Source organism: Primulina tabacum, chromosome 1, assembly GCF_025594145.1.
Source record: "Primulina tabacum isolate GXHZ01 chromosome 1, ASM2559414v2, whole genome shotgun sequence".
Taxonomy (NCBI): domain Eukaryota; kingdom Viridiplantae; phylum Streptophyta; class Magnoliopsida; order Lamiales; family Gesneriaceae; genus Primulina; species Primulina tabacum.
Genome location: NC_134550.1, coordinates 1,079,039 through 1,106,126, shown reverse-complemented (window position 1 = coordinate 1,106,126; position 27,088 = coordinate 1,079,039). Strand labels below are relative to the sequence as shown.

General features: G+C 35.2%; 2 protein-coding genes across 2 annotated transcripts; one reads left to right on the top strand and one right to left on the bottom strand.

Annotated features, from left to right (window-relative positions):
* The first annotated feature begins 435 nt into the window (after positions 1–435).
* LOC142545367 (mitochondrial outer membrane protein porin of 34 kDa-like) lies at positions 436–2,960 on the top strand. The gene is made up of 6 exons (XM_075652559.1): positions 436–580; positions 658–728; positions 1,752–1,862; positions 1,945–2,031; positions 2,125–2,333; positions 2,491–2,960. Exons 1-6 carry the CDS (start codon positions 532–534, stop codon positions 2,795–2,797), a joined length of 834 nt encoding a protein of 277 aa, XP_075508674.1. The 5' UTR covers positions 436–531; the 3' UTR covers positions 2,798–2,960.
* A 472-nt stretch (positions 2,961–3,432) lies between these two features.
* Positions 3,433–25,603, bottom strand: LOC142545298 (inositol hexakisphosphate and diphosphoinositol-pentakisphosphate kinase VIP1-like). The gene is given in 32 exon segments (XM_075652440.1): positions 3,433–4,129; positions 4,131–4,325; positions 4,469–4,543; positions 5,075–5,242; positions 5,822–5,879; positions 6,000–6,253; positions 6,551–6,622; positions 8,266–8,332; positions 8,754–8,798; positions 8,936–9,180; positions 9,378–9,503; positions 10,217–10,291; positions 10,373–10,435; positions 13,567–13,649; positions 14,092–14,134; positions 14,301–14,459; positions 14,967–15,048; positions 15,904–15,974; positions 16,103–16,202; positions 16,286–16,492; positions 16,720–16,805; positions 18,751–18,825; positions 19,340–19,432; positions 20,409–20,513; positions 21,299–21,369; positions 22,719–22,872; positions 23,393–23,456; positions 24,514–24,597; positions 24,765–24,811; positions 24,987–25,046; positions 25,197–25,309; positions 25,480–25,603. Coding segments are annotated over 31 exon segments (3,159 nt in total). The 5' UTR covers positions 25,260–25,309; positions 25,480–25,603; the 3' UTR covers positions 3,433–4,060.
* Between the last annotated feature and the right edge of the window lie 1,485 nt (positions 25,604–27,088).

Below are 27,088 nucleotides of genomic sequence, written 5' to 3'. Positions count from 1 at the left end.
TGGATCTTGTACTAATTGTAGATCCAGGTGTTTGTTACTGGGAAAAAAAAAAAAACTATCGCTTATGATAAAAGAGCAATTCGGATTTTCTACTAGTAATATAATATTTAAAATCTGTCTAAAAAATTGATATTTTAAAAATTAGATGTGTAACGAATAAAGTGAAAGTAGATCTATTTTCTTTTTAGTTATTTATTCGAGAATATTTTATTATTTATAGCAAAAGAAATATTTGTGCCTAAAAATCACATTTCTTGAGGAACAATACACCTTACTGGCATTATCTTTTTGCCGGATAAAAATTACAGCGCATACCACAAGTGCCACGTGTCCCTTAAACCCCTCTAAATTGAAATCTCAAAACTCAACGGTCCATAAACAACCGCTGCCCATCAACGGCTCAGATTCTCAGAAAGACTTGCCCTGCGGAAAAGAAACACAAAATATAATGATTTTGGCAAATAAATAATAAATCAATTCTCTCTCTCGCCATATTTGTTTTTCAAAATTTTCATCTGAGGTCGAAGAATCATGGGCAAGGGACCGGGGCTGTACTCTGATATTGGCAAAAGAGCTCGAGGTTCTTTATTTTGATTCTTGTTTCTTTTGTTTTTTGATGTGGATTAGCTGTGATTTTTTTTTTTTTTGTGGAATTAGATCTTCTGAACAAGGATTACTTGAGCAGCGACCAGAAGTTTACGATCACCACCTGTTCTCCTACTGGAGTTGTAAGTGTTTTGTGAGCATTTATGGTGTTATTTTACAGATCTAGCTTTGGATTCGTTTTTACGGGTCTCGTGATTTTATTTTGGGAAATAGTTAGTGTGGTGCATGTTGTTTTAGCTATGTATTTGGATTTTTAAATAATCAATCTCATTCTGCTATGTTATAGTGTGTGTGTGATTATTTTTTTTTTCTTTTTCGTTTTTTAAAAATAAATCTTCTGTGCGTTTTGTAGATGTTCTGTCTGTTGATAGACATTTTTATTTTTTTTGTTTGGTGCAGCGTTTTGTCTGTGTATATCGCAGTTTGCTTTTCTTCTCTAAACGTTTCTGAGGTCTATAGTTGAATGTCTGTGGGGTATGAGTGCCTCTACTAGGTTGTTGATTTCGTGGAAGTCATATTTGTGAAGCTAGTTTTTTTTTTATTGAATCTCGGTTGAAAATGTTGTACTGAAATAACGGATCAATTTCTTACTTAAAACATCGGTTATAGTAGTGCATGTGTCTGTTGTGGGGTTCGTTCTAGTTTTTACGTCGGATTGGGTGAGAAAGGCGTTTTTCTTTGTCAAGTTCAATCGAAACTTGAAGAAAATGTTGTGTGTTTTTTTGTCTTTCTTATTATCGTACGCAGTCGCACGTATTTAAATGTATTTATATATAATTTTGATTCGTATTAACTTGTACATATGCTGCATTACTTTTCCTAGTATTAGCCTTTGTTTTAAAACATTTGAAAATTGTATTTCACAAACAAATATACTGTGGGAATTAATTAATCATTTCCTTTGCATCTCACTCTTCTCCTTTGAGTTCTGAACTAAGATGTGTATCATTTGTGGTAGCTGGTGTGCAGATTATTTGGTAGTTTATATTTAGTGTTTTGATGTGTTTAGTGCAACTGTAATCACAGATGGGCTTGTATGCACATGTTTTGTTTCGTTGGTTAATTCGATGTATCAATGGTTTTGTTGGAGTGTCCGGATATATTTTTTACCTTGCAGTTATTGTTAATTTCTTGTTTTGTCGCAGACTCTCACTTCAACGGTAACGAAGAAAGGTGAATTGTTTTTGGCAGACATTAATACCCAATTGAAGCATAAAAATGTCACAACCGATATTAAAGTGGATACAGCCGCTAATGTATGCTTTACTTTTACCTTGGTTCACTTGGATTGTGCTGTACTCATCTTCTATTTACATTAGATTTTGGAATCCATGCCAGCTCTTTACCACTTTCACTATTGATGAGCCAGCACCTGGTTTGAAGACAATCTTAAGCTTTAAAGTTCCTGATCAAAGGTCTGGGAAGGTAAATTAAAGTGGACAATGTTTTACTATATGAAATCTGATGTGCTAAATATTTGATCCTTCTTTAATTATGGATTTTCGTTGCCATTTGTAGTTGGAGCTTCAGTACCTGCATGAGCGTGCTGGTATTAGCTCAAGCATTGGGTTGACTGTCAACCCCATTGTGAACTTTTCTTGTGTTCTGGGAAGCGATAAAATTGCTATTGGGACTGATATGTCTTTTGATACCAAGGAAGGTGCTTTAACCAAATGCAACTTTGGTGCAAGCTTCACAAATTCTGATCTCATCGCCTCGTTGACTCTGTGAGTAGTCTGCTAATTACTTGTTTTAAATTTACTTTGTTCCTTGCAGATCAAGATTCAAGACGATAATTAGTCTGCAATGCAACGGTTGGGCATATGTGTCGTATGTATTCTTAACAGATTTTTGAGAAATTTAATGACTGTCATCCTGCTTTAGGAATGACAAGGGTGACACCTTGACTGGATCTTACTACCACACAGTGAACCCAGTGACCAGCACTGCAGTTGGTGCTGAGGTGGCACACAGTTTTACGAGTAATGAGAATACCATCACCGTCGGCACTCAACATTTGTTGGACCCCTTGACCACTGTGAAGGCTCGACTGAATAACTTTGGCAAGGCAAGCGCCCTGATCCAGCATGAATGGCGCCCCAGATCACTTATCACCGTGTCAACTGAGGTGGACACCAAGTCTATAGACAAGAGTGCAAAGTTTGGTTTGGCATTAGCCCTCAAGCCTTGAGTTGATATTAAAGAGCGTTCTTCTACGGTTTGCTTAACACCCAGTTCTTTTGGCAGCTTATATGGTTCTTTCAGAAACAATTTAAGGTGTTTTTTGGAACTTGATTTCTTGGTGCCTCCTATTCCGATTTTATCTTAGGTTGAAATAGTATATGTTTGGTTTTTGGACTGGATTTTACTTTTTATGTCTTGAATTTGTTCGGGGAGAGGATGTCTAACGAGACTACTTTGTCATCGTCGTTTTATATTCTGCACGTCAACATACCCCAGTGGCCGTCATCTTGTTTGGGACAAATAACCCAATCAAAATTGACAATCGATTAATATCAATTTTTCGGCACCTAGACCAGAGATTCAGAATAACTCGATCTTCAAATCACAAGTACTAGATTTAGTTTTTTTAATATATATACCTATCGCTACGTGAGAAACAACTCCGCTTCGAGCTTCAAAATTTGTAACGTGATTTGCATTTGGAATTACCAAAATTAAATCCAGAGTGGGTTTCCGCCAGCAACGGGCCTGTTTCCCCACACCTCAAAGGGAAAGTTGAAATCCCATTTCCTCTGAAGGCCCAATTGCCATTTGAGAGACATTTTTGGTTTCTGAATACTGACCCACAAGTTAACACATAATGAAGCTAGATTTACATACAGAGGCGAGGCGTTACATTCAAGTGTTGGGGAGTACCAATCCTTCCAAATGCGTCTATAACATATCAAAGTATTTACAGCTCGACTACAAGATCTTGAACTGGATTGCAAAGATGATTGTGGTAGAGAGCCACATATGATCTGGATTCAAAGAGTAGGAATATGCGTTGTAGAGACAGAAGAACGACCTGTTGCTTGCAAAGATCACGCACCTTCAAAGTCAATGGTCATGGCTGAGAGGCAGCTGAAGCAAATTTGAAAAACCCAAAGTTTTTCATATAATGGAAAAAAAAATACTCGAGTGCTTGCATGAAAGTGAGATTCAATAGTTTCGTTCGTATTTCCATTAGGTGGGGGTGAGTATTGTTAGTAGAAAGACTTCCATCGGAAAAGAGCCTCACAATTATGTCCGACTACTGAATACTATACACAAGAACCGAATGAAGACCACAAACTGCAACAAAAGGTAAAAGAAAATGAATATAATGGCCAGTTTTGTGGGCGTTGTTTCTTCTCATATTTCCTTCAGATTCTTTTGTACCGATGCCTTTAGACTCTAAGTAGATGAAACTCGGACAAGACCCTAAAAAGTTGAAGTTAATGTGAACGTACTATTTCCCGTTAGCGTTTCCATACTTGTGAAAGGGCCAAAGATTTACGAGGCGTTCTAAAACTGCTGCAGCTTTTGGAAAAATAGCCTGAGAATCCCTGAGGAATCGATGGAGGGGGGAAATCTTCCGCTGGCATAGCAAATGGACGAAACATCTTCTCCATCATCTCTAAGGTCAAACACGATCCGACTTCTTGCAACCTCTCAGGACCCATAATTGGTAATGTGTGCTCCTGATGCAGTGAAGCTGCCTCGCTATCATTGCTCTGCCAAAAATGAAACAAAAAGCTAGCTCACCGAGAAACTCCAAGAATTCCCAATTGCTCACGCCACGACCAGAAAGTGCAAAACAGAAGCATGATGTTGTCAGAAGGATTTCCATAATAATAATGTCACAAATTAACGTTACCTCCAAAGGGGATAAATCTGCACCACGGCTAAAAGTCATCTCTATCCTAAATCTCTTGGGATCTTCTAAAGCCACCTGCATTCGAGTTTAGATACAACCAAAGATGAGCAAACTATCAGCCAACAGAACTAGTTTTGAACATGGGATGACATTTTTCAACACTATGGGAATTCAGTGATTCAGTATCGGATCTGTCATAATCCCATTCAAACTGAGTAAAAGAAATTGTCACTTTAAGACTGCAAAAATATATGGAGCACAGTTTATGCCCCCTAATTCAAAGTCGGCGATTGCTGCCAAACTATGTCATAACTCGACAGGTAAACGTTAGTAAAATTACTATAGTTCTACCATCTTAAATCTCTCTTTGTAGGATGCACAATTCTGAACATGCGTCGTAATTACGAGTGCAATGTTGCTCTCGTCTAATGAGACAAATTCTAAGTACCAAAAATAAAATGAAAGCTATTTTTGTGGTTCCATTCAGAAAAAAAATGATGATAATAATCTTTACAGGTCAATCTGTGAAATGAAATGATGACATGTAAACAGGTTGCATACAATTCCACTCAAACAACAAGAGAAAATTAGATTCCAGACACCAACCTCCGTGTCCTCGAACAATCTCAAAACAATGTAACTCATGTAATCAAGCTCCTTAGTCCTACACAAACGCTCCAATCCATTATCACAAACAATGCCAGGTTCTCCTTGAAGAGATTCATCCAGATTGCAATAACGAAGAACATTCATCAAGGAATGGATATGAGATTCCTACCATTTCAAAATAAAAAAGTCAATATAATTTGAATGGAATATTAAAGAAGTAAACTAAAGCACAAAGAAACTGAACAAATCTTCTACAATTATAAATCTCTTTAGGATGGAAGCACATGCAAGTCGCAAACAGAAGCTGCCTCACAGGAAAAAAAATAACCAAATATAGATTAACATGCTTTGCAAAAAAATAGACCTAGATCTTGTCCCCATCAACTCTGATACTATTAGTAACAAGCACCACACTGCACTGCACATGAAACAATATTCTTGATAGTATGCCAGGACTAATCCAATTAGACCGAAAAACACATCAGCACATACTTGATCTCTCTCCTCGACTTTTCATATGTTAAATCACATAATACACTCGCCCTATTTTTCCCAATTTCATTTTATTTATGATGCATGTGTGTACTTGGATTCACATTGATGTTTGATTTTAAAACTGAGGATATAAACACTATTTTTCAGATTAAATATTTACTCGGTCCACTTTTGAAGCCTTCTATAATCACGAGTTAATAAATACAACTAAAGTAGAAACAAATTGTACAGCTGGAATAATTCACTCACAGATGTAAAGTAGAGCCGTGTTCGCACATGGCGGTCCGGTGTTCTCACATTCGCGTATCTGAAGATGAAGCAAAAGCTAATAAATTGAACAGAAGATATCTCTATTATAAAACATTCCAAAATTGAGATTCAATTTTCCTGGACAAATGTGAATAACAAAATCCATCAGAACATATACTTTGGATCCAAACGGTATTTAGTTTCTTTGTCATCATCATCATCTTGATCCAGTGACATATCACTAGTAAAACTAGCTCTTCTGGCGCCTTCAAATTTACCGTTACACTTTGAATGATAATCTGTATCGTCTTTTCCAGTGATAGGAAATGTAGGATCATTGTCCTGATTATTCTTCAATTCTGCAACATTGACTGCTTCTTCACGTGTATTTCTCAGGTCGATCAAAATTTTTCCCAACAATCGACGAGCAATCTGAAATTTCATTGACACAGTTTTACTAGTATGAATGATTTGCAAAGATACGAAGTAGAACAATGCACGCATGTTTTGAGGCAAAAAAAAGTTACTTTATCAACAATAAGTTCGTTCATTTAAGCAACAAGCAAAACCTGCCACCACTCTCTTCTACATCAACCTAGGTTTATGGAAAAAATGTCGTTTGCCCAGCTCTATACAATTTATCCAGATAAATTGTACGAAAACTATGAAATTTCACGAGCAAGATAGAAAGTATATTGAAATAGGTAAAGATGTAAACACTTGAATTACCTTGGATCCAATCTTTAGTTTCTGCCTCGGATTGATTCCATACTCATTTGGAATAACACCATCAGCAAGTAACTGCAAAAAATTTTGTGGAATTATCAAAATTTTGAGTATCAGTGTAATGGGCAAGAATTAAGGACAAACGGTTGAAATGAAGGATGAAGTGGTGGAAGATTCAGAAATAAAGAATTAATTAGAAGGATTTTATATAGTTTTCTTTTTTAATATTGCATGCATTTTAGCCATAATTACGGCAGATTTCTAGCTAGGGAAATTAATTGTCTTCCTTGTATTTAAATGGCTAATGTTGCAAGGAATAAGCATATCCAGAATTCTAAAATCAAATATTGAATGTGAGATTGCAAGGCTCTCTCAAAACGAGCCGCGAAACCCTATCCCAAATACATTTATCATCCCATAACATGATTCAAACCTAAGACCATAACAAAGTTGGTATCAAAGCCAGCCTACATGGGGGGATTCCAAGCACTACAGCCACAATTCAGAGCTTTTGTAAAATTTATTAAGAGAACATGGCAGCCAATAAAAGAAGGCAGCAAGCTCTTCTTGATCAATTGGATGAGATATCCAAATGTCTGTCAACCATGCGATAGGAAGATCGGGGCAAAGACAGCAGCAATCAACAGGGCCCCACCGACCAGCATTCTGAAGGACATCGAGACAGTGAGGATGACTTATCAAAAGTACCTCAAAATTTGAAGCTAGATTTCCCCCTACAATAGCCAATTAGACCTGATCTTAGTCAATGTGACAAGTTTGTTTAACACCAACACAAACCGGAGAAAGAAAGGAAGGATTGGCCTCTTTCCACTTTGAGTGTGATGGGGTTCTCAAATGGGAACAAGATCGTCCAAAGTTAAAACTGAGGAGAATTTATGAATTATTGTCCTTTGCTCTTAATCCTTGAGATACTCCTACAACAATTGTTCTTGAAGTGGTGGAGAATTTTTCAGAATAGAAAGAGAGGATCAACAATTTGGAAGATCCCGGAATCTCTCTTTTTCGTGCTTGAGGACAAGCACGATTTCCAAGGGTAAGCAGATGGGATGGGCAAGAATTAAAGACAAACTGCTGAAATCAAAGATGAAGTGGTGGAAGATTCAGAAATAAAGAATTAATTAGAAGATATTATTTAATTTTTAAAAAATATTACTTGCATTCTAGTCACGGACAGGGGAATTACGGCACTAGGGAAATTAATTTTCTTCCTTGTCTTTAAATGACCATTGTTGCAAGGAATAAAAATATCCAGAGTTCTAAAATCAAACAGTGAATGTCAGATCGCGAGATTATCTTAAAACGAGCTTCGAAACCCTATCCCAATTACATTGATCATCCCATAACATGATCAAAACTTGGGACCATAACGCACAGGCCCCAATACTCCAAAAGGATAATTTTGTACAAAAATCAGTTGTAACAACACATCTAACTGCAGATAAATATCTACAGAAACTCTGGAAATCCTGATAATTAGTGGACACACAACACCAACTGAATAGTTGTTTTGCCTTCACAGAGAAACACAAGAGAGTGTGGTCTGAAGTTTATGGCATCACAAAAAGAAGAGAAATTACTTATTCTTTTTATTTTTTCCGTTTGATTTTTCTTCTCAGACTGTGGGGAGGAGGTGAGGGGGATTGGGGTTATTTTCCCTCTAGAGCAAGTACGTATTACAATCGTTAACAATTCCACACCTGGGCAACTTTAAAGAGCTCGTCTAGTCCTTTCAAATTTAAATGTGCATTGTGCAGAAGATCATATCTGTCAAGAGGTAAAGGAAAAATTTCAGAGCCACAGGAGGGACATGATCAGCAAGTCCTCGATTACGATGTCAAACGCAAACAACCCAACAGAACAAATTTTTCTGTCATGAATCCAAAATATGCAGAAAGATCGTGTTGTTCATAGTCATGCACAATCCAAATGAATTCAAGTTATATAGAAGTAAAGCCACATAAATCACGAATTCCCATCACCCCAGTCCCATCCTCTTTTTATAGCAGCCTATGTAAAGCAAAAGCTACAAGCAAATAACAGAAAGGCAGTGATCCTAAAAATAATAGAGCCCAAAAAATATTTTCCACACATCACAAGCATATTGTCTCATTGTTTCATTTCGTGAGAAAGCTTCTTTACCCAGAAGACACCAGTGATAATATGATCATACGACATATATACTTACTTGCATGAATCATAAACATCTGGAATTTGAGTTATGTCAAACCGCCTGCAGTTAAAAAAATTGGTGGTTGATTAAATTCAAGAAATGGAGATATTGGCCAAATATGGTAAGAAGGAATGAGTTGCAAAATTATATCATAGGTGAGAAGGAGAGAAGGAAAAAAATTTAAATAGAATATTTACTCTTTGCGCTCATTATACAGATCTCTCTCAAGTTTTCTCCACCGAGCAAACATGAGAAGAAATCCCTCACTGCCACAAGGTAACCCCGCAGCAATCCGGTCAACATCTATATTGGTTTTACCAAGTGCCTTAGCTTGATCATACGGAAGGTATACATTGTAAGAACAACTTGTATCTGCAAGTTCCTCATCCTCATCTATGGCTAGAAGTCTAACTTGTTCAGTGACCATCTTGGTCAGTTCCACCTAATAGTAGTGAATCATGCTTAGCAAATTAACACAAAAGTAGAAAAAATAAAATGAAGCTCCCTGAACACCAAGGAGTGCAGCAGCTAATGGAATTAAAAAGAGAGAGAGAGCTGAGAGAGCAGAGCTTGGTAAGAAAAAACATGAAACAGTGAATTTTCCAAGAGTAACATTTACAGGATGCGAACACTTTATACCAATTTGGGTAGAAGCTCGGATGCATTTGGAGGAACTCCAGCTCCATCAACCATCCAAGGTTTTTCTGGCAAGACACTGTTGTGATCAGCTTTTGTTGCAGAAGTTATAATTTCATTTAACCTAGCCTGTCAAAGAGGCAAACAAAAATGTGTTGAAGGGAAAAAGTGAAATTTCAGGACTCTGAAAATTGTTTTCCTTTCGATAAATTCGATTGCAAAACTTGGATTTTCTTAAATTTAATACAATTTCCATTACTTTCCATAACACAGGTATAGAAATAACACCTTGAAATGAAGCAGCCTCAAATTTTTAGGGGTGAATCAAAAGAGAGTAAAATGCTTTAAAATACAAATACGTGTAAATGATGACATAAGGCAAAAAGAAATTTAATAACAGAATATGGAAAATAAATTTCTATGCTAGCGACATAATCTTCATGTGCCATATCATGGTATCTAATACAAAGCATCAAATTAACCACATAACAATATGAATCATCCAGCATTGAGATATCAAATTAACTTAAGAAAACATGAAATTCTTATGGTTGCTGAGCTAGGTCAAACAATTAAAGCAGAGGTCCTAAAAGAACTAGATAACACTGCATTGAACCCATGAATGTGGCAGTATTTTATTGTGATACTTAGAGATACATATACCAAACTGAAATTGCGATAATCTCATGCTTATTATAAGTGAAAGATCGAGCATTGCACCGATGGCCGTGGCTGCATTCAAATTATTAAATCTGTTAAATACTACTAGCTGTGTTCTCGACCTTGGTTCTGACCTTCCAAAAGCATACCGTAAAACCAAAGTTCGAGCTTTCAGGACAAACCTTAGCTTCGTCCATCTCAATACTCGCGTTCTCAAGCCCATCCAACATTGAGGAGTCTTTGCTAACGAGTGAAACCTTAAAAACGAACAATACAGTAAAAAGGCATCTACAGGAAACAACTCAGGAAATGGTGATAAGAGAATTCAAGTCACCCACCAAAATAGGTGTCAACGGTCCTTCCAAGTCAAGAAGACCTTTAGCAAAAGCAGCAGCAGACATCTGACACGTATAAAGTAAACGATCATAAAGCAAGACACATAACATTTAAATATTTTTTATCACACGCGAGCGAGCCAGAATGGATTTTGGAAACTGTTGGAGATTTTGTGAAGATATTCTGAACTTATTGAAATTATATTCTGATTGTGTTATTCCTTAGTTGATTAGTCAGGATAGGAAAGTAGAATTAGCAGGATTTGGATGTGTGAATATATTCCGGTCAAATATCCTCATACTGATGATTGACAGGAATATTTTTCACAAAAATTCTGTCAATATTTGGGGGATCATGGAATACATCATCAAACTTCTTGTGTAGACACACCTAAACAAAATGGAGCTTCCGAGAGGAAGAAAAGTCATTTGTTAGAAGTATCCCGCCTAATGTTCACAATTTATGTTCCTAACTCTTATTGGGGAAGGCAATTCTTACTTCAACCTATTTAATTCCTTGTCCCCAAAAGTGTTTGGTTCCACAATAAACAACCCCACCACAACAAACTCCACCCTCGAGCATTTAAGTGTGTCTTTGAGGGATACTCTCCCACCCAAAAGGGCTACAAATGCTACTCGCCGCTTTTCATGAAAATTGTCTTGTGCGACTTAACTTTTTTGAACATATGATGTTTTATCCCCACACCGTCTCCAGGGGGGAGTCTTGATGAAACCGGTCATTGGAATCCCACTGTGTCGCTTCCTATCTCACAAAATCTATCTTTTTGCACACTACGTGATGACTCAAATGCACCACTTACCTACTTGAATCTAAGTCCAGTTCCTACTCCTATCTCACTTCAAGATTCAGGGGGAGAACTAGGACTTTAGGAACCACTTCACACCTAATGTCGAAGGCCACGAGCTCCTCAGCAAAATCAATCGTTGAACCAAGGATCGGATACTATTGAGATTCAGAGGCTTAAAGAGAAATTGAAAGAAGAATTCCAAGTTAAAGGTCTGAAATATTTCCTTGGCATGGAAGTTGCAAGAAGTAAAGAAGGCATTTTCGTTTTTCAGAGGAAATTTTCGTTTTTCAGAGGAAATACATCCTTGAGCTATTAGAAGGAACCGGGAAGTTGGGATGCAAACTAGTAGGAACCCCAGTTTAAAGGAACTAGAAGAGCAAGATCAAAGATGCCGAGCCTCATGTGGACAAGGGAAGATACCCAATGACTAGTTGGTAGGCTGATTTATTTGTCTCTTACACGACCTGGCATTGCATATGCTGTGAGTGTAGTGAGTCAGTACATGCATTCACCTACTCAGAGACATCTAGAGGCTATAGGTATAATGTTTCAAAAGAACGAGAACGAAGTATTGAAGGATATGTGGATGCTGATTGGGCAGAAAGTGAAGATTTGCAGGTTGACTTCAGGAACCAATTTGTAGGGCAACCTGGTTACAAGTAGTAAAAAACAAACAGTGTGGCAAGGAGAAGTGCTAAAGCAGAGTTTTAGGCCATTGCTCAAGGGGTTTGTGAAGTTATATGGCTTGAAAGACTCATGCAAGACTTGGAAATCCCTATTCTCAAACCCATCACATCAAGTTGCGTAGTGACAGCAAATCTGCCATCACCATTGTTAAAAATCCAGTTCAGCATGATAGAATGAAACATGCAAGGATCGGTCGAAGTTTTGTCAAGAATGAAATTGAGGAAGGTGGCATCGTTCTATGCTACATACAACTCTTGAACAAGAAACAGATATCCTCACGAAAGGCCTCACCAAGCAAAGTCAAGAAAGCCTACTTATCAAGCTTAGAAAGAAAAATATTTATTCTTAAGCTTGAGGGGGAACGTTGGAGATTTTGTGAAGATATTCTGAATATATTGAAATTATAATCTGATTGTATTCCTTAGTTGATCAGTCAATAATCGATAAGAAAAGAGAATTAACAGGATCTGGATGTATCATTTATAGATTTTCTTGATTATGATTTCCTAAATTAGTTCATTCAACTCTTGTTTCATAAATAATTAATATAAGTAACAAGAGAAGGGGCAAATTTCTAAAAGACTAATTAAAAATATTTCATATCCAAAAGCCATTGATAATTTTTTTTTGTCTAAAACCGCATTTTAATATCATTCAAACCAAAAAAACCCAAAATTCAAAAACAAAAGATTTTCCTTCACAAATGCCCCTCTCAACTTGATAAATGATAATTGTTAACACAAATTTTTTAATTTAATGATATGATTTGAAAAAACTGACCTAAAGAATAAAATATTTACAAGATTATTTTAGGTCAAATGTCAATTTTAGTCTTGTATATATTGAGGTGTCACATTTTTATTGTTGTATCTTTTATTAAATCAATCTTATTCCTTTCACTATGTCGACGATCAATTTTAGTCCTTCTAATCTAAATCATGTAATTAAATTACTAATATTGTCATTAAATTTTTATATTTACATGATTACAAAAATCGTTTGAGACTTGAAAGCGTGTCTAACAATGTAACTATGAAATTTAACAATAATATTAGTCATTTAATTACATTATTATGACTATGACTAAAATTGATAGTCGCAACATAATTACTGGACTATAATTATTCCAAAAAAGATATAAAACAAAAAATGTCACAGTCCAACACATACATGACTAAAATTGACATTTTGTCACTATTTTATATAGATTAATTTCATTTAATTATATCAAAATAAAATCATGATTTTGAAAATCGGCAATGTTATATTATACTAAAAATACTAAGAAATCAGAGAACTTATTTTTATATTGCAACTATATCTTTTATTTTTTTAAATTATAGGCAATATAAAGTGTGTGTTTAAATGTGTACAATCAAATTATAACATGTGAATAATAAATTCAATTATTAAAGTAAAAATATATTTAGTTAATTTATTTATTTAAAAAATTTGGAATAGATGTGTGTGAATAGTAAAATATAATTGATAATTTATTAACACATAAAGTTAGAGATATTTTGGAAACGAAAATCTCAATCTATAAAATTGTTGAACGGGGTTTACATGAGAAAATGAAAAACACGAGGAAATATTTTTTTATATAATGGGTTTGAAAAAAAATTCCCCACAGAAAGTAGCTCTGGCAAATTCGTGGGATGCATAAATTGTATTTGCATAAATTGTATTTGAAAGCCTAACCTGAACACGACCCTCATCGGAGCTGTATATTTTTAAGTCATGACGATATGTGCTGTGAAGACGTAGCAAGCCAGTGCCTTCACCTGAAAAGAGAAACCAGAAGACTTCTTACAAATTACGAGAAAGTCGACAATTCCACATAAATAGAAGAAAAAGTTGCCCGATCACATCAAGGAGAAGGAACATGCTCCCCAAGTATAAACCTATTACAAAGTGACAGACAACAAAAGATGGCCTGCACTATAAGTTGGACACTATTCATCATTTCATCAACTTTCAGAAAACAGAAAATCAATGAAGAAAAATGAAGTTCTCATTAAAAATGTTTACTGCAATGCAAGAAGAGAAAATTTGAAAATTACAAGCCCCTGACACTAAGTGACATGTATTCTTAAGACAATCTCACACAAATTAATACACGAAGTGTAGACAACATAAATAAGATGGGCAAAAAACAATCATTGATTGCATGCTTTCCTGTGCAGAAAAGTGCATGTCAGGAGATGCTGACAAGTAACTGCTAACCTGGGTACATATTATTCCGAAAATACCTCCCCAGCTCTTCAGCCTGCCAAGAAAAATTAATGAGTATAAAGCAGGAAGGGAGAATTATTTATTAGCACAAGCAAAGCACAAATTCCAATTATCTTCAAATACAAATGAAAATTAGACCAAACTATCAAGTTGCAACAAAAGGAAATGAAGTATCATGTGTGATGCAATAAAGCAGTCACCTGCTTTCTGCCAGCATGAGTAAGAACACCACCATATTTAAGAACCATCAGGGCTTCAGTAGGCCTTTCTTCTTCCCCTTCCCCATTATTTTTCACAACTTTGACCCACTTTAATGGCTTGAGTTGGACTTTTCGATAAATCCCGGAGAAATGTCCTCCCTAGAAATAAAAGCATCAACAACTTTTTACCATATCGAGGAAAACTTACTCATTTAATGTCATAAAAAATAGAAAAAAGGTATAAACTAACATGAAATTCCAACACATAACCTACCACAAGTGTAAAGATTAATACAAAAAAGGTTATGCTTTCAGAAGGAAAAAAATTAACTATGACAGGCATCACACCAAGAATTTTGAGACACGTGACTAAGAATCGTAGAGAACTGAAAAGTACATGAAAAGTTTCATCCCATGCATTCCTTTGAACAAAATTTTATGGATTTCAAAGGAAATGCCACAGTTTTCAAATGAAACAGACCGGAGAAAATTGACGATGGATCGATCCATCGTGTTCCTCAATTTTGTTAAGCTATAAATAAACATAGACGCAGAGATTCTGAGTATACTTAATTATTTAAATATCATTTGCAAGTTCAATTTGCAAACAAAAATAGCGAATACAAAGTATTTGAAATCCACAGTAAAGGATATATTTGAATGAACCTCCTCAAGCACAGCCTTCACTTGGCGAAGTTTTTCAGCGTGCTCAATGTCATCAGCTTCACTATCACTCTCTCTGTCAGGTCTGGGTAATAATTTTATCATCACTTCAAAGCAATCTAAAGCAAATTCAACAAGGAGAGACACTATGCACTTTCTCATTTTTCAACAATGTATCAATAAAGAAAAAAAGAATAACAAAGAAAATAATGAAGCAAGCCCTCGATCTAAATTTATCAGCACATCTTTTTACAACAATAAAGCTCTCAATGTTTCAAGACTTTGCATTTCAAAAGGAATGACATATGAAGTGTCTGATAAACTTGCCTCTCGCTGCTATCTCCCAAAATGTAAACAAGGAAAGAAGGGGAAAATTTTGTCAATATGATAAATGAAGCATTTAAATGACGTGGAGAAAGTGAATGCTTACTAGCTCTTTTAGTGGGAGGAGACAAAAATTTTCACAAAATTGGAACTCAATTTAGTTTTGGTTCCACTGATACTATACATTTTTCTAAGAGCAGAAGATTTCCGCTCGAAGTAATAAGCCTAAGAGATCAAAATCATTCCACCAGAACATGCACCTGTGCCAGCAACACAGCTCTTACATGATGTGTTATTTCGGAGTGGACAAAGGAAACAGGCAAATTATAACAGCAAGTGGATTTCCATTCATGCAGAGAAAATTGACAAAACTCAAGCTCATTTAAATCTCAAGAACAATCACAGACAAATTCAAATTGAATGTCAGAATACCTTCATTCTAGCGACATACAGAAATGGTCTGATAGAGGTAATGTTAATCAAATGCAGATCCTAATATCAATAGGAGAGAGTACAAACTTATTGTACAAGAAACACATCAATATGAGAATAAATCTCATTCACAAATCTGTAGGGCTGTTTTATAGGAATCCAATTAAGTGCATCATTCCCACACCTAGTACGAGGCACTAAAATACGTGTCGCATCCAAAAGATCTTGCAACTGAATAGCACTTTTCAGCTTTGTCTGCAGAATGGTTTAAAAGAGTTTAACGCTGAAACACTTTTTTTTGAAGAAAAAGCTGAAACACATTACGTATATATTAAACTGAAAAAATCAACAAGATGAAAAGGATGGAGAAAAATCAACTGCACCTCTGTTTTAGGTCTTCCCCCATTATATTTTAACATTAAATTCAAAAGTTTTTCCTCTGTAACTTTTAACTTCACTTTCTGCTTTGGAGTTCGGTCACCACTGTTCAGTGAAAAATATTTCTTAAGGGAAAACCATGCGAGCAATAATCATTACCAGTATTAACAATAGGTAATGCATCTTACTGACGGATAACAGCGATAACACATCGTAGCTCTTCAGATTGCCCAAAGGTGCCTATTATCCCACTTCCTTGGCGTGTCAGTCCTTCAGACTGCTGAACTGGCTCGTTGACCTTCCATGGTAAAGTTGGAGGAATTGTAGATGAAAGATGTGGGGCTTTTGCATCAAGAAACATTTTCCTGAGCACACAAGCAGTATCATCATAATATCTGCATTTGACAAGTACAGTACAAACCGTCGTACTAATTCAGAAGTCAATCCAATGAATAAGAAGAGGAAAATTATAAACAAAAAATGATGAGAGACAAGACCAAATAATAAAGGCATATCAACAACCAGAATTTAAGTATTCTTTCGAAAAACTTCAATAAATAAAACATAACTCATTACGACTTGGAAATAATGGAGAAAGAAAGAAGCTAACAGAAAAAATTACTTGTAAGAATTCTTGACAAAACTCCATCCATTAACATCGCAGACATAGGAACGTCCCCCACAACGCAAGAGATCGAAGCCACAAACCTGAAATAACATCAAGAGAAAACAGATTTTTCTATTGAACTGTTACGTGTGCAGTCATTGAAAGAATTATGTCATCTTTGGTTATTTTTCCATTATTTCTTGAAAATATTTCGAGTAAATGTATGCGTGGGAGATAATTTGTGGAATGTAAAAAACGTTTGGCTGTGTTTCTGGAATGAGAAATTTGATATGTAATGTCTGATGTCATATTGTGTGAAAATGTGTTAGATTCTTTAGTTTTTTTAATATTTATTTAAAAATTTAAAAATATTGAATATCAATCATAGAACTATTTTGTATATAGAATATGATTGTTCTGTGAAATATTAATTAGAATATCGATATGTTTCGCCCCCGGGAGATGAACAGAAAAAGGCTTACTCGTTTTATCAGAGGCATATACAAAGCTGGTTCAAGCAGGCAATACATAGGTTATAAAAGTTTTTGAAGAAGAGATCATGATAACCAGCTAGACCTGATAAGAAACTCTCTATCAGCACATCACACTCATAGATATTAAGACCATTTGCCACTCAAATACCAAACCAACAAGTGTGGTCAGACTTTTATCCACGAGAAGAAAAAGAAATTTGAAGATGAATCCAAGGAAAAAGTCAGAAAAAAAGTGTAAGGGTGATGAATACAAAATGCTATAGCACCATCTGAACGAAAACCGTAATAACTTAGCATTTGAACTCATACATGAAGAGTACAACTACATTCGGTTTTGGGAGGACGTGTGGGGGAAGTGGGTGTTTCGCTCAAAGATCTTTTCCCTTCTTTGTATAGAATATGTACTGTGTCAAACAAACCTATTTCGAGCTTCTTAGAGGTGGTCAGTGCTGAGGGCGGACAAACTTATCGGTGGGATGTGTGTTTTAGGAGAAATCTAAATGATTTAGAGTTGGAAGAGTTTGTTACTCTTGCGGGGTGTGTTAGATACGGTCAGGGTTCAGTTAGGCGTGGAGGATTACAGGGTTTGGTTGGGGGAGTCTTCGGGTTTGTTTTCGGTCAAATCTTTTTACGATTCCTTCTTCCCTATCCAAAACTTTCCTACTTTTCCTAGTAACGATCATATTTGGAAAGTTCATGTCCCACAAAAGGTTCAAATGTTCTCGTGGACTGTGACGTTGGGTAAATTACCTACAGCGGATTCGGTGCAAAGAAGATGGCCAACGTGTGCTTTATGCCCTCATTGGTGCACGATATGCCAAGGCAATGAAGAGACTCAGGATCATTTACTATTACATTGTGCGTACTGACGCCGTTTGTGGACATTGGTTATGCAAGAGCTCAGATTTCAATGGGTGTTTCCACAGAGGGCTAGAGACATGTTCATCATCGATCCAGGTATTCTTCGGGGAGCAGAGCTAGCATTCTATGGTATGTTATGATTCATTTCTTATTTTGGAGCATATGGCTAGAGAGGAACAACAGAATCTTTAACGACAAACAAGCAGACGCCAGCGTAGTATGGGAGCTCATGAAGTTCAGAGTGGCGACTACAATCACAAGGCTCAAAGAATTCCATCATGTTTCGATTTCAGATGTTGTTAGGGATTGGAAGTTTGTAATGCTTTGAAGATTGTCTTATACTTGTTGTTGTTTTTGCATTTCGCGGATCACTCATCCGCTTCTATTGTATTAAGTAAATTCTTAATTATATATAATTATGTTTCTGATCAAAAAAAAAATAGTCAGGATCGGTATGTATGTAGCGTGATTCAATGGAATAATACAAATTAAGTTTCATTTATCCCATTCAGATGTTCAAATGACCTTCTACATGCAGAAACAGCTACGGCAGTGACAGTCGCAGGGGGCATGAAAGATAGATGGAAAATAGGTACAGTAAGTTGTCCATCATTGAAATTTTTCCAAACTTCATGAAAACATGTCTGACAATTTGAGAAGAAATAAACAGTTGAAGCATTAAATAACTTACAGCTTGCCTAAATGCGCAGCACACTTCTCTTGCCATTTCCTTCTCAGTGGGAGTTAGTAGAACTGGATATCTAACCTACATAGGGTAATTTCAAAGTCGAGAGAGGAAATTTAAGTGAATCCAGTGCTTTGAATTTGAAGTAAAGAAGTTCGCAAACCAGCAACTTAATTTGTATTTAGCAAGTAACGAATCTATCAAGTTAATATCGTAATTATTGCAGGAAATCTATGTAAGTGCCTGTTTCTCAATTACATAGAATAAATAAGGTAATTGTTGAATGCAGTGGTTTACATATGATATAAACATAGAGTAGCATGTAATCAAAAGCAGAGAGCTTACAAATAGACAACCTGAGAAGGAAAAGAAAGCAGGTTAAGAAGTATTCAATTGAAGTTATTGGATGTCAGGGATTTAGAGAAACAAATATAATTGAAAAGCCATTACTTAATGGACTACTAGGAAGGCTGAACCAACAAGTTACAGAAGGATGAGTTGCCAAATTGCTTGAGAATTCTATTCCTAAAAGATAAAAGGACAATTACGTAAAATATGTATAGAAGTTATGCTTGTAAATGAGGGAGATACTTACTTCTTTACCATCCAGATTTCTCATCACAACACCATCAACCACAGGAGACTTCCTCGCCTCAGCGTGAGCGTACTCAGGGCCCACTGTGTACACCTGTTACACAAGAAGAATGTGAATTGATCAAAAAATATAAAGAGAAACATCACTTGATTGAGTAATAAAAACAATATCAGATATATAACATGTCAAACAAATATGAATCATCTTCTCCTCTACCCACGCTTCCATTACTATGTATAAATTTATAATTCTTTTCCCAGGAAGCGAGATGGGATGACAGTCAATCATAGTTAATTAAGACGCACTAAAACGCACAAGTGTCCTGTAGCCTGAGGCGCACGCCGTATCGAAGTAAGGTGCACTAAGCATAAATTGTTAGAATTCACATATTTAAAGTGAATTTAACTAAATTTTTTTATATACATCGAAATAGATTTCACGGAATATTAAACAATAATTAAAATAAAAAAATTATTAACAAATATACAATGTAATTTTTTTAAAAAAATCAATTACCTAATTATTAACCTTCTTTGTCTTCTTAAAGAAAACATTAGATGAAAAGTTGGCTATGTCTTGGAATTAAATTGCAGTAAAAAAAAGAAAGAAAAACAGTGGTGGTTAATATATTTATAAAATAAAGAAAAAAAACCAAAGAAATTGAGCACTGTAGTAAATAAAGAAGTAATATAGAAGCACTGTAATTGAAATTGCAAAGAGAAAGAAGAAAAATTAAGGCTGTGCAGATTAAAATTAGGAGAAAGATAGCACTTTGCGCTTAGAGTTTTGATGGAATAAAAATAAGTCAATACATACATATAGTGTTTTCTAATAAATAAAAGGTCATGGGCTTAATCTTATTGGGCTAGAGTTATTTTAACGTGGAAAAAAATTGCTCGAAAACAATTTTCATAGAAGCGCACTTTTTCTCGCCTCAAGCAAGCCTTAGAGGCGAGCCCTGGTTACCCAAGCGCGTAGGGTGCACCTTGCGCCTAGGAAGAGTCAGACGAACGTTTTTTACAACTATGCCGTCAATAAGGAATATTTTCCAATAGTAGGACCAAAGAACCTTCACATCTGTACCCCCCGTGGGCATGAATTCCTCGTATATGTAAGACCCTTCACGTCTCACTCTTCTAACCTCTGGATGAAATTCACTTGAACGATTTCCAACCTGAGAAAGATGTGAGAAATACAAAAAATATACAGAGTTTTGAGTGTGAACAATTGAGAAACCATCACAAGAAAAATCAAGGAAAATGGATTATATTGTCTTCCGACCATTTTTAACAAGGGATCGATTAAGTCCTAATTAAATTACCATGTGTTTTCCGTCATCAGTAAGTAAAATCAAGAATTGTAGAGATGGAGGAAACATGTATGCAGAACACCTTGAGGAATATCTCTTACTTCTACATTCTCAAACCTCCACCACAAAGAATCAGGAAAAACAAGCATTAAATTCCAAGAAAGTGGATTTCAAGTGAAATGGCCCAAATGTCATACCAGAAGAAATTGAAAGTTTTAGCATGTCCTCAGGTTGAACGGTTTGACAAAAAAAAAGCTAACAACAGGATCAAATTTAAAGAGACTAAAGTCAAATAGTGTATGGGGAGAAAAAGAAATTTGGAATTCTACTCATTCAAGTTAAGTTAAAAAGAGTATCATCCAATGACTTAATCAGGACCAACCCATCACCCACCATTCAAATAGCTATTCTAATGCAAGCATTACACATAGCGAAAGGTCAAAACTCAAATTTATGGCATGCAAATTAAACCTATAGTGTTGCTATCAGATAAAAGCTTCCAATGGTTATAATTCTTTGTTCGCAAAAGTTTACCAAAGCAAGCATCCAAAGAGTATCAAATTTACACGACAGTTTAAGAGGAAAGATGATGTCAAACACAAGCCCTTAAAGTATAAAATAAACAAAATAATATATCTAAAAGTTCTTACCTTTCGAAACAGTTCCTTCATTCCCCCACCAGCTGAACTAGGGTAATATATCATTATACTGTGATCATCACCTTGTCAAATCAAATTGAGTACTGCTAAGCATTTCTACAATAAAAAATAATAAGCGCAAAAAGCAACAAAAGAAAATATTGGAACTCAAATTGTAGTTGCATGCGTATTTTCTGTTCACATTAAACCGCACAATGACAATTTTTTATGCAGCAATAAATGTCATAATCATTCGCTGCTATGATAAGAACACAAGAAGTTATCAACTTTCGTACACATACGAGTATTATATAAAAAAGTTTCTGGTAGACTGGCACCACATTTTTTCCTTCTCTTGTAGTTTACTGTTACAAGAAATCTTCGGGAATCTATTGTCCTTAAAAATTCTAAAAGAACGTGCACCAGTTTCGAAAATTTCTAGAGGCACTAATGTCATAAAATGGATGTCACTAGAGACTCTCAGACCATCAACTGCAAGAGCAAACTGAACAATTTGATACAGTCAGAAAAGATAATATGCTATTACACATTATTCTATTATAGCAATGACCAAAAGTAGTAGGAGTGTGCAAAGCTAACTCAATGCAATAACCGATGTCACCTCACACGCAATCAAAATATAATACATTTCACAAATAGAAAGTAGATGCGCATTCAGACAAAAAATAGTCAACTAATTCCATTTTAACTGAAAAGCAATATATCTGCTACCGTTGATGTTCCAAAAAGCGCGGATTAAGTACGATTAAGCGTTAAGAAAAAGCTTCGATTCGGACAAAAGCGGTCAACCTTAGGCTGACCATATTAAATGTGATTAGCTTGGAATTTTGACATAAAATTTAAAGTTCACTTTTAATTTATTTTTTTAAGTTTACTTTTATTTTATTTTTTGATATAGTTAAATTTTAAATATTAGATATTTGATGATATAAAATTTTTAAATAAAAATTGTTAAAGGCACTGAAGTATTCATTGATGGTTACTCTTGAACCTTGATAATAAAAAAATTCTAAAATTTACGCATTTATTCTTAAGTTTTGTATTTAATATTTTGATCGACTTGATACAATTAAAAATATAATAAAAACTAAAAACGTTTTTCACGTCTAATCTCGTACTAAACCGACTTAAACTCATAAAGCTTAACCTTAAAGCTTCGCCCTTTTAGAACATTGGCTGGCTAACACAATATGGAAAGAAATTAAGATTGGTATTCGGTGGGGATAGTTATACCTATGACATCCTGTGAACTCAAATTGAACTCAGGATAAATTTGGAAATGTGCAATCACGTTTTAACTTCACACAGCAGAGCAGCATATGCAGATCACAATTACGTTCCAACCATTACAACAAAATGACCCAAACACATTAAAGGAAAATTCAGTATTTGCTATTAAAAGATATCTTACCATCGATGGGCTTCTCCACAAAAGGTTTCCAAAATCGATTCCCATGTACTTCAACAAAATCTTCCTCCTCGGCGAAATAATCTAGCTCCTGATTTGGATATTCCCTATTCACCAAGGCATATCTAGGAACAGGAATTCCATACATTTCTAGCCGCTGAAATTGCCACAAATTTATCATTTCACCACCACCACTCAATCCCAAAAAACCGCTATTAGCAAGAAAAATACTTGCTTTTCAAAATACATAATTGATATCAATTTTAAATGCACATATTTACAGGTGACAAGAGATACCAAATTGAATATAGGTAACTAGGACTTTCATTGCATGATATAACAATCAAAAAATGAAATGCATACTTCTAAAGGAGATGTGCGAAATCTAATACAAAGAATTGGTTTAGCAGAGCCGCATTTTTTTTATCAATGTATAGATAACTGAATTTCACAATTCACTGTGAAGCCAATGCCAGTAACCTAAAAAGGTACATGGGATGAAAGTTGTTGATGGAAGAAAATTCAGAACGAATTCACTTATGCTGCAAGTAAGAAAAAAGTTGTGTTGTCTATTCACAGACATGGATATCTATGACTGACAAATAAAATGTATGAAGAGTCTTGAAGGCGTCGGGACACATGTATTGGATTTCTCTAGAAGACTTAAAGATGCAAACCTCGTACACTTTTCTTCGATCATGAAGAAGGTGTTGTTGTTCCAATTCATTAATAAGAAAGGGCCTACAACAAATGGAGTGGTAAATTAGTGTGGGTGACAGCAAACTTTGTGAACTGTGAAAAGGACATGATGTGGCCCACGTGATATTTTTTACATAAAAATTATTAGAAAAGATAAAACATCAGGCAGAGGCTCGCTTCTCAATGGAACAATTCACTTTTTCCAGAAAGAATTCCTCTGTCTTTCAAATTTTCCAGGAAGATTGAACTTCCCATTTAATATCTCCATGGCTATGAGTTTAAGTAAAAGAATGGAAGAGTTAGTCTTTGATAAGAAGCACAGCTAAAAAGATCAAACTTTCCCTTGCATAAACCACCACAGTAACTAATTCCTGTGGCTTCCGCTGTCCTCCAACTGTTCCACCCACCTAGTATTCCCCTTCATCCACTACTCCACAAAGACATAACCAATAGTTTTATCATTTTCTTATATATCCTTCACATACACAACACCAGAATAACATTTCATTATTTGATCTAGGTTTGGTATTTTTCAGATGTTTCCAATGAATATTGAAACTGTGAGATCATTCTAAAATTTTAGCTGAGAAAGAAGCATCAAAATTAGTGTGTTGATCAATTATGTTAATGATAGTATGTAAACATGTTAAATCATCAAAATGTGATCACTCTGTCATACATCTGTAACTGTAGCGCAAAGGCTACTGCACCAGTATAGCAACTGTATCTTGTGGATGGTCCAGCACATGGTTAACTCTTTAATGTTGATTTCTTCCATGACCGGTGTTTGCAAGACCCAATACAGATAATATAACATGTAAAAAGCACATATGGTTGATCAAGAGTCAAATAAAAACTACTTCCCAAAACACATGATATGAGGGTGAGGATAAGAATATCCATCTCGTCGTTTACTCTTTAATCAGCATTTCTCTCATAATGGTGCATGCAAGAACCAACACAAAAGAAGATACCATGTACGAAGCACTTATCACTCATAATCAAAATCAAATAAAATTACATCCCAAAAGCACATTATGCGAGGGCGGCGATAAGAATTTGTGCATAAGGATAAGAAAATGCAAGACATAAAGCTTACTTCCTTAATGCAGCATAATCCTCAGCCCGCTTCAGAGGATAACCAGTGGAATAGAAGGCAATCAGGCAATCACAAATTGGCCAGCTGAAATTTATAACACTAAAAACATTATCCACGAGATAGAAGGGTACACTTTATCATCGGAAATTCTAATTTTAAGATTTGCACTTAGAAAAAGGATCAAACTCGTAAAGTAGCATATAAACAAGCATCACTCAATAAATTGGGCATTCTAATAAGATAACATTCACCTCTCAATAGGATCTTCAAGGATAACCTTGTCCCCAAAATGCACAACCTGCGCAATTTCATAAGCACGATCATAATTAAATTATTTCAAATAAAAAAGTTAACTTAAACAGAAACAACGCCCCACTTTAATATAGTCGAACATCCATCATAAATACATACATAGGCAGGCAATACGTGCATATATACACATATATTATTAGACTAGCTTACAAATTAACAACCTCAAATTCTCCAAAAGCTTGTAGTCGTTCTAAAATCTGCAACATCGGCCCCAGATTTGCCTGGGCAATGTGGAATAACAAAGAAGAAGAAAAACTCGTAAAGAATCAAATAAATCATTACTCACGGACACAATTCCAACTAAATATGCATGGTACCGAAAAGTAGAAATTTTTAAGAAAAGGGAACAGAAACTCGAAACCCCATTTCACCTTCTTTTCCATCACACACACTCCAAGCGTTATCTTCGTCCGCGGCACACCGTCGTCCTCCATTTCGAATCGAAACAACGAAAACAAAAGCAACACCTTCCACTTCGCAAATTCTTCAACACCAATCAAAACACACAAAAAAGCAAGTGCATGTACATCAATTCCACTAAAGCAAAACGCCGTAGCAAACACATTGCGCAAAGAGAAGAAACCGAAAATAGCCAAAAATTTGTTGGCGAGATGCAACAATTTCGGAACGGCAACAGAAAAGAAGGATTCATACCCCGGACTTCCCGCGAAGGCCTTATCAATCACGAGAATGGAGATGAAAGCTCTCCGACACGCAACAAACTCGAAAATGGAAAAAATAGAGCGAGCGAGAGTATCCGTTTACTGCATCCGAATCATGAGAGGAGGGGGGTTTCGTTTCGATTAATTTATAGGGTACGCCCATTTTTATTTATTTATCTTTTATTTTTTATCTTTACATTTTCATATTTAAGTAAGTATTAAAAAATGTACACTTATTTTTTTAAATAAAATAAATAGAAAGTAAACATTAATATTCTGATAATTTTTAAAATAAATTAAATAGGAAGTATTATGATAAATTTTCATAATATGTTTTGGGACGAAATGAGTAGATAATATTAAAGCAAAATATGTTCAGATTCTGAATATGCAAATATTGCAAAATGATAGCTTTTGTTTATTCAAAAAGTAGGGAGCCGTTTGGGAAGTGGACAAGGACGGACAAGGGATGGTGGAGATGTTTGTTTGGAAAGCACTAGCGCTTTGCCACGTGTTGCAATCTCAATAAGGCATGTGATTTTTGGTAAGCTCGTAACCGAGAAAAAAGTGGGAAGCTGGCTTTAATCGAACTAAAATATCAAGTTTATATATCTACTTTTTTCCCCAAGGGATATATGACTGTAAAACCGAAAAATCTAACTTTTAAACGAAAGTGTAAAACCGGAAATTCTAACTTTTAACAAGTGATAATGAGTCTTGATTTGAACGTTCTTTCCGACTATCATTTTGAATGTTGTTAAAAAAAAATGCTGAAAATTGGAAGTTTAAATTAGGAAAGTGAAATTACATGACATAACAAGAAAAGTTGCTTGAATCTAAAAACATTTGCCGAGAGTCGCTCGAGTTTTGTGTCACTGTCAATGACTGATTTTTTTCAGTCTTTTTTTTCCCTTCTTCTCTTTCGTTCAACTTCCCGCCAGCTTTTTCCTGCACGATCTTTTGATCTTGGTATTATAACTCAGTTGTTTTGTCAATCCTCTTAACTCCAGTTACGTATGTATGAACCGCTCCAATTCTTTTTTGCCATCATGGGCAAGGATCCCACTTCTTTCTCATGGATTTTACATCCCTATTTTTTTGTGGGTCAAAATTTTTATTTTTAGGCTCAACGATTATATCCAATCACATTATCCAAGTGATACGATAAAAGTAGACCCATACCCGAGACGAGGCTCGTTAGACATTCGCCTCAGAGCCCTAACTCAAGAGGGGCCAAAAAAATTATCATATTTAGCATATGAACACGTACCATCCAAGTGATATCAGTTGGTACTATTATTCCTAAAATAATCGTATTAAAAAATTCGGGAGTTATTTGTACATATTATATTTTTTAAGCATAAAAAATATAATATATATATATATATATAGGCCACAACTTTTATAGTTCATATATATCGTATCTATTTGTGGATTAAAAATTATATTGTAGATATTTTCATCGTGCTTTATATAATATTATAGTATAGTGTTTAAAGTTTGACGTACCTATCAAATGATTAATACAAAATATAATTTTACTTATAGGGTTGAAAATCTACAATAGTTGCTAATTAGTGGGCGAAAAATTGAGTGTGTTA

Excerpts from the sequence above, each read along its gene's own strand:
- LOC142545367 (XM_075652559.1), top strand. The coding sequence starts at position 532 with ATGGGCAAGGGACCGGGGCTGTACTCTGATATTGGCAAAAGAGCTCGA. Across the intron at positions 581-657 it reads TATTGGCAAAAGAGCTCGAG|ATCTTCTGAACAAGGATTAC; the intron begins GTTCTTTATTTT and ends TTGTGGAATTAG. Across the intron at positions 2,334-2,490 it reads CTCATCGCCTCGTTGACTCT|GAATGACAAGGGTGACACCT; the intron begins GTGAGTAGTCTG and ends ATCCTGCTTTAG.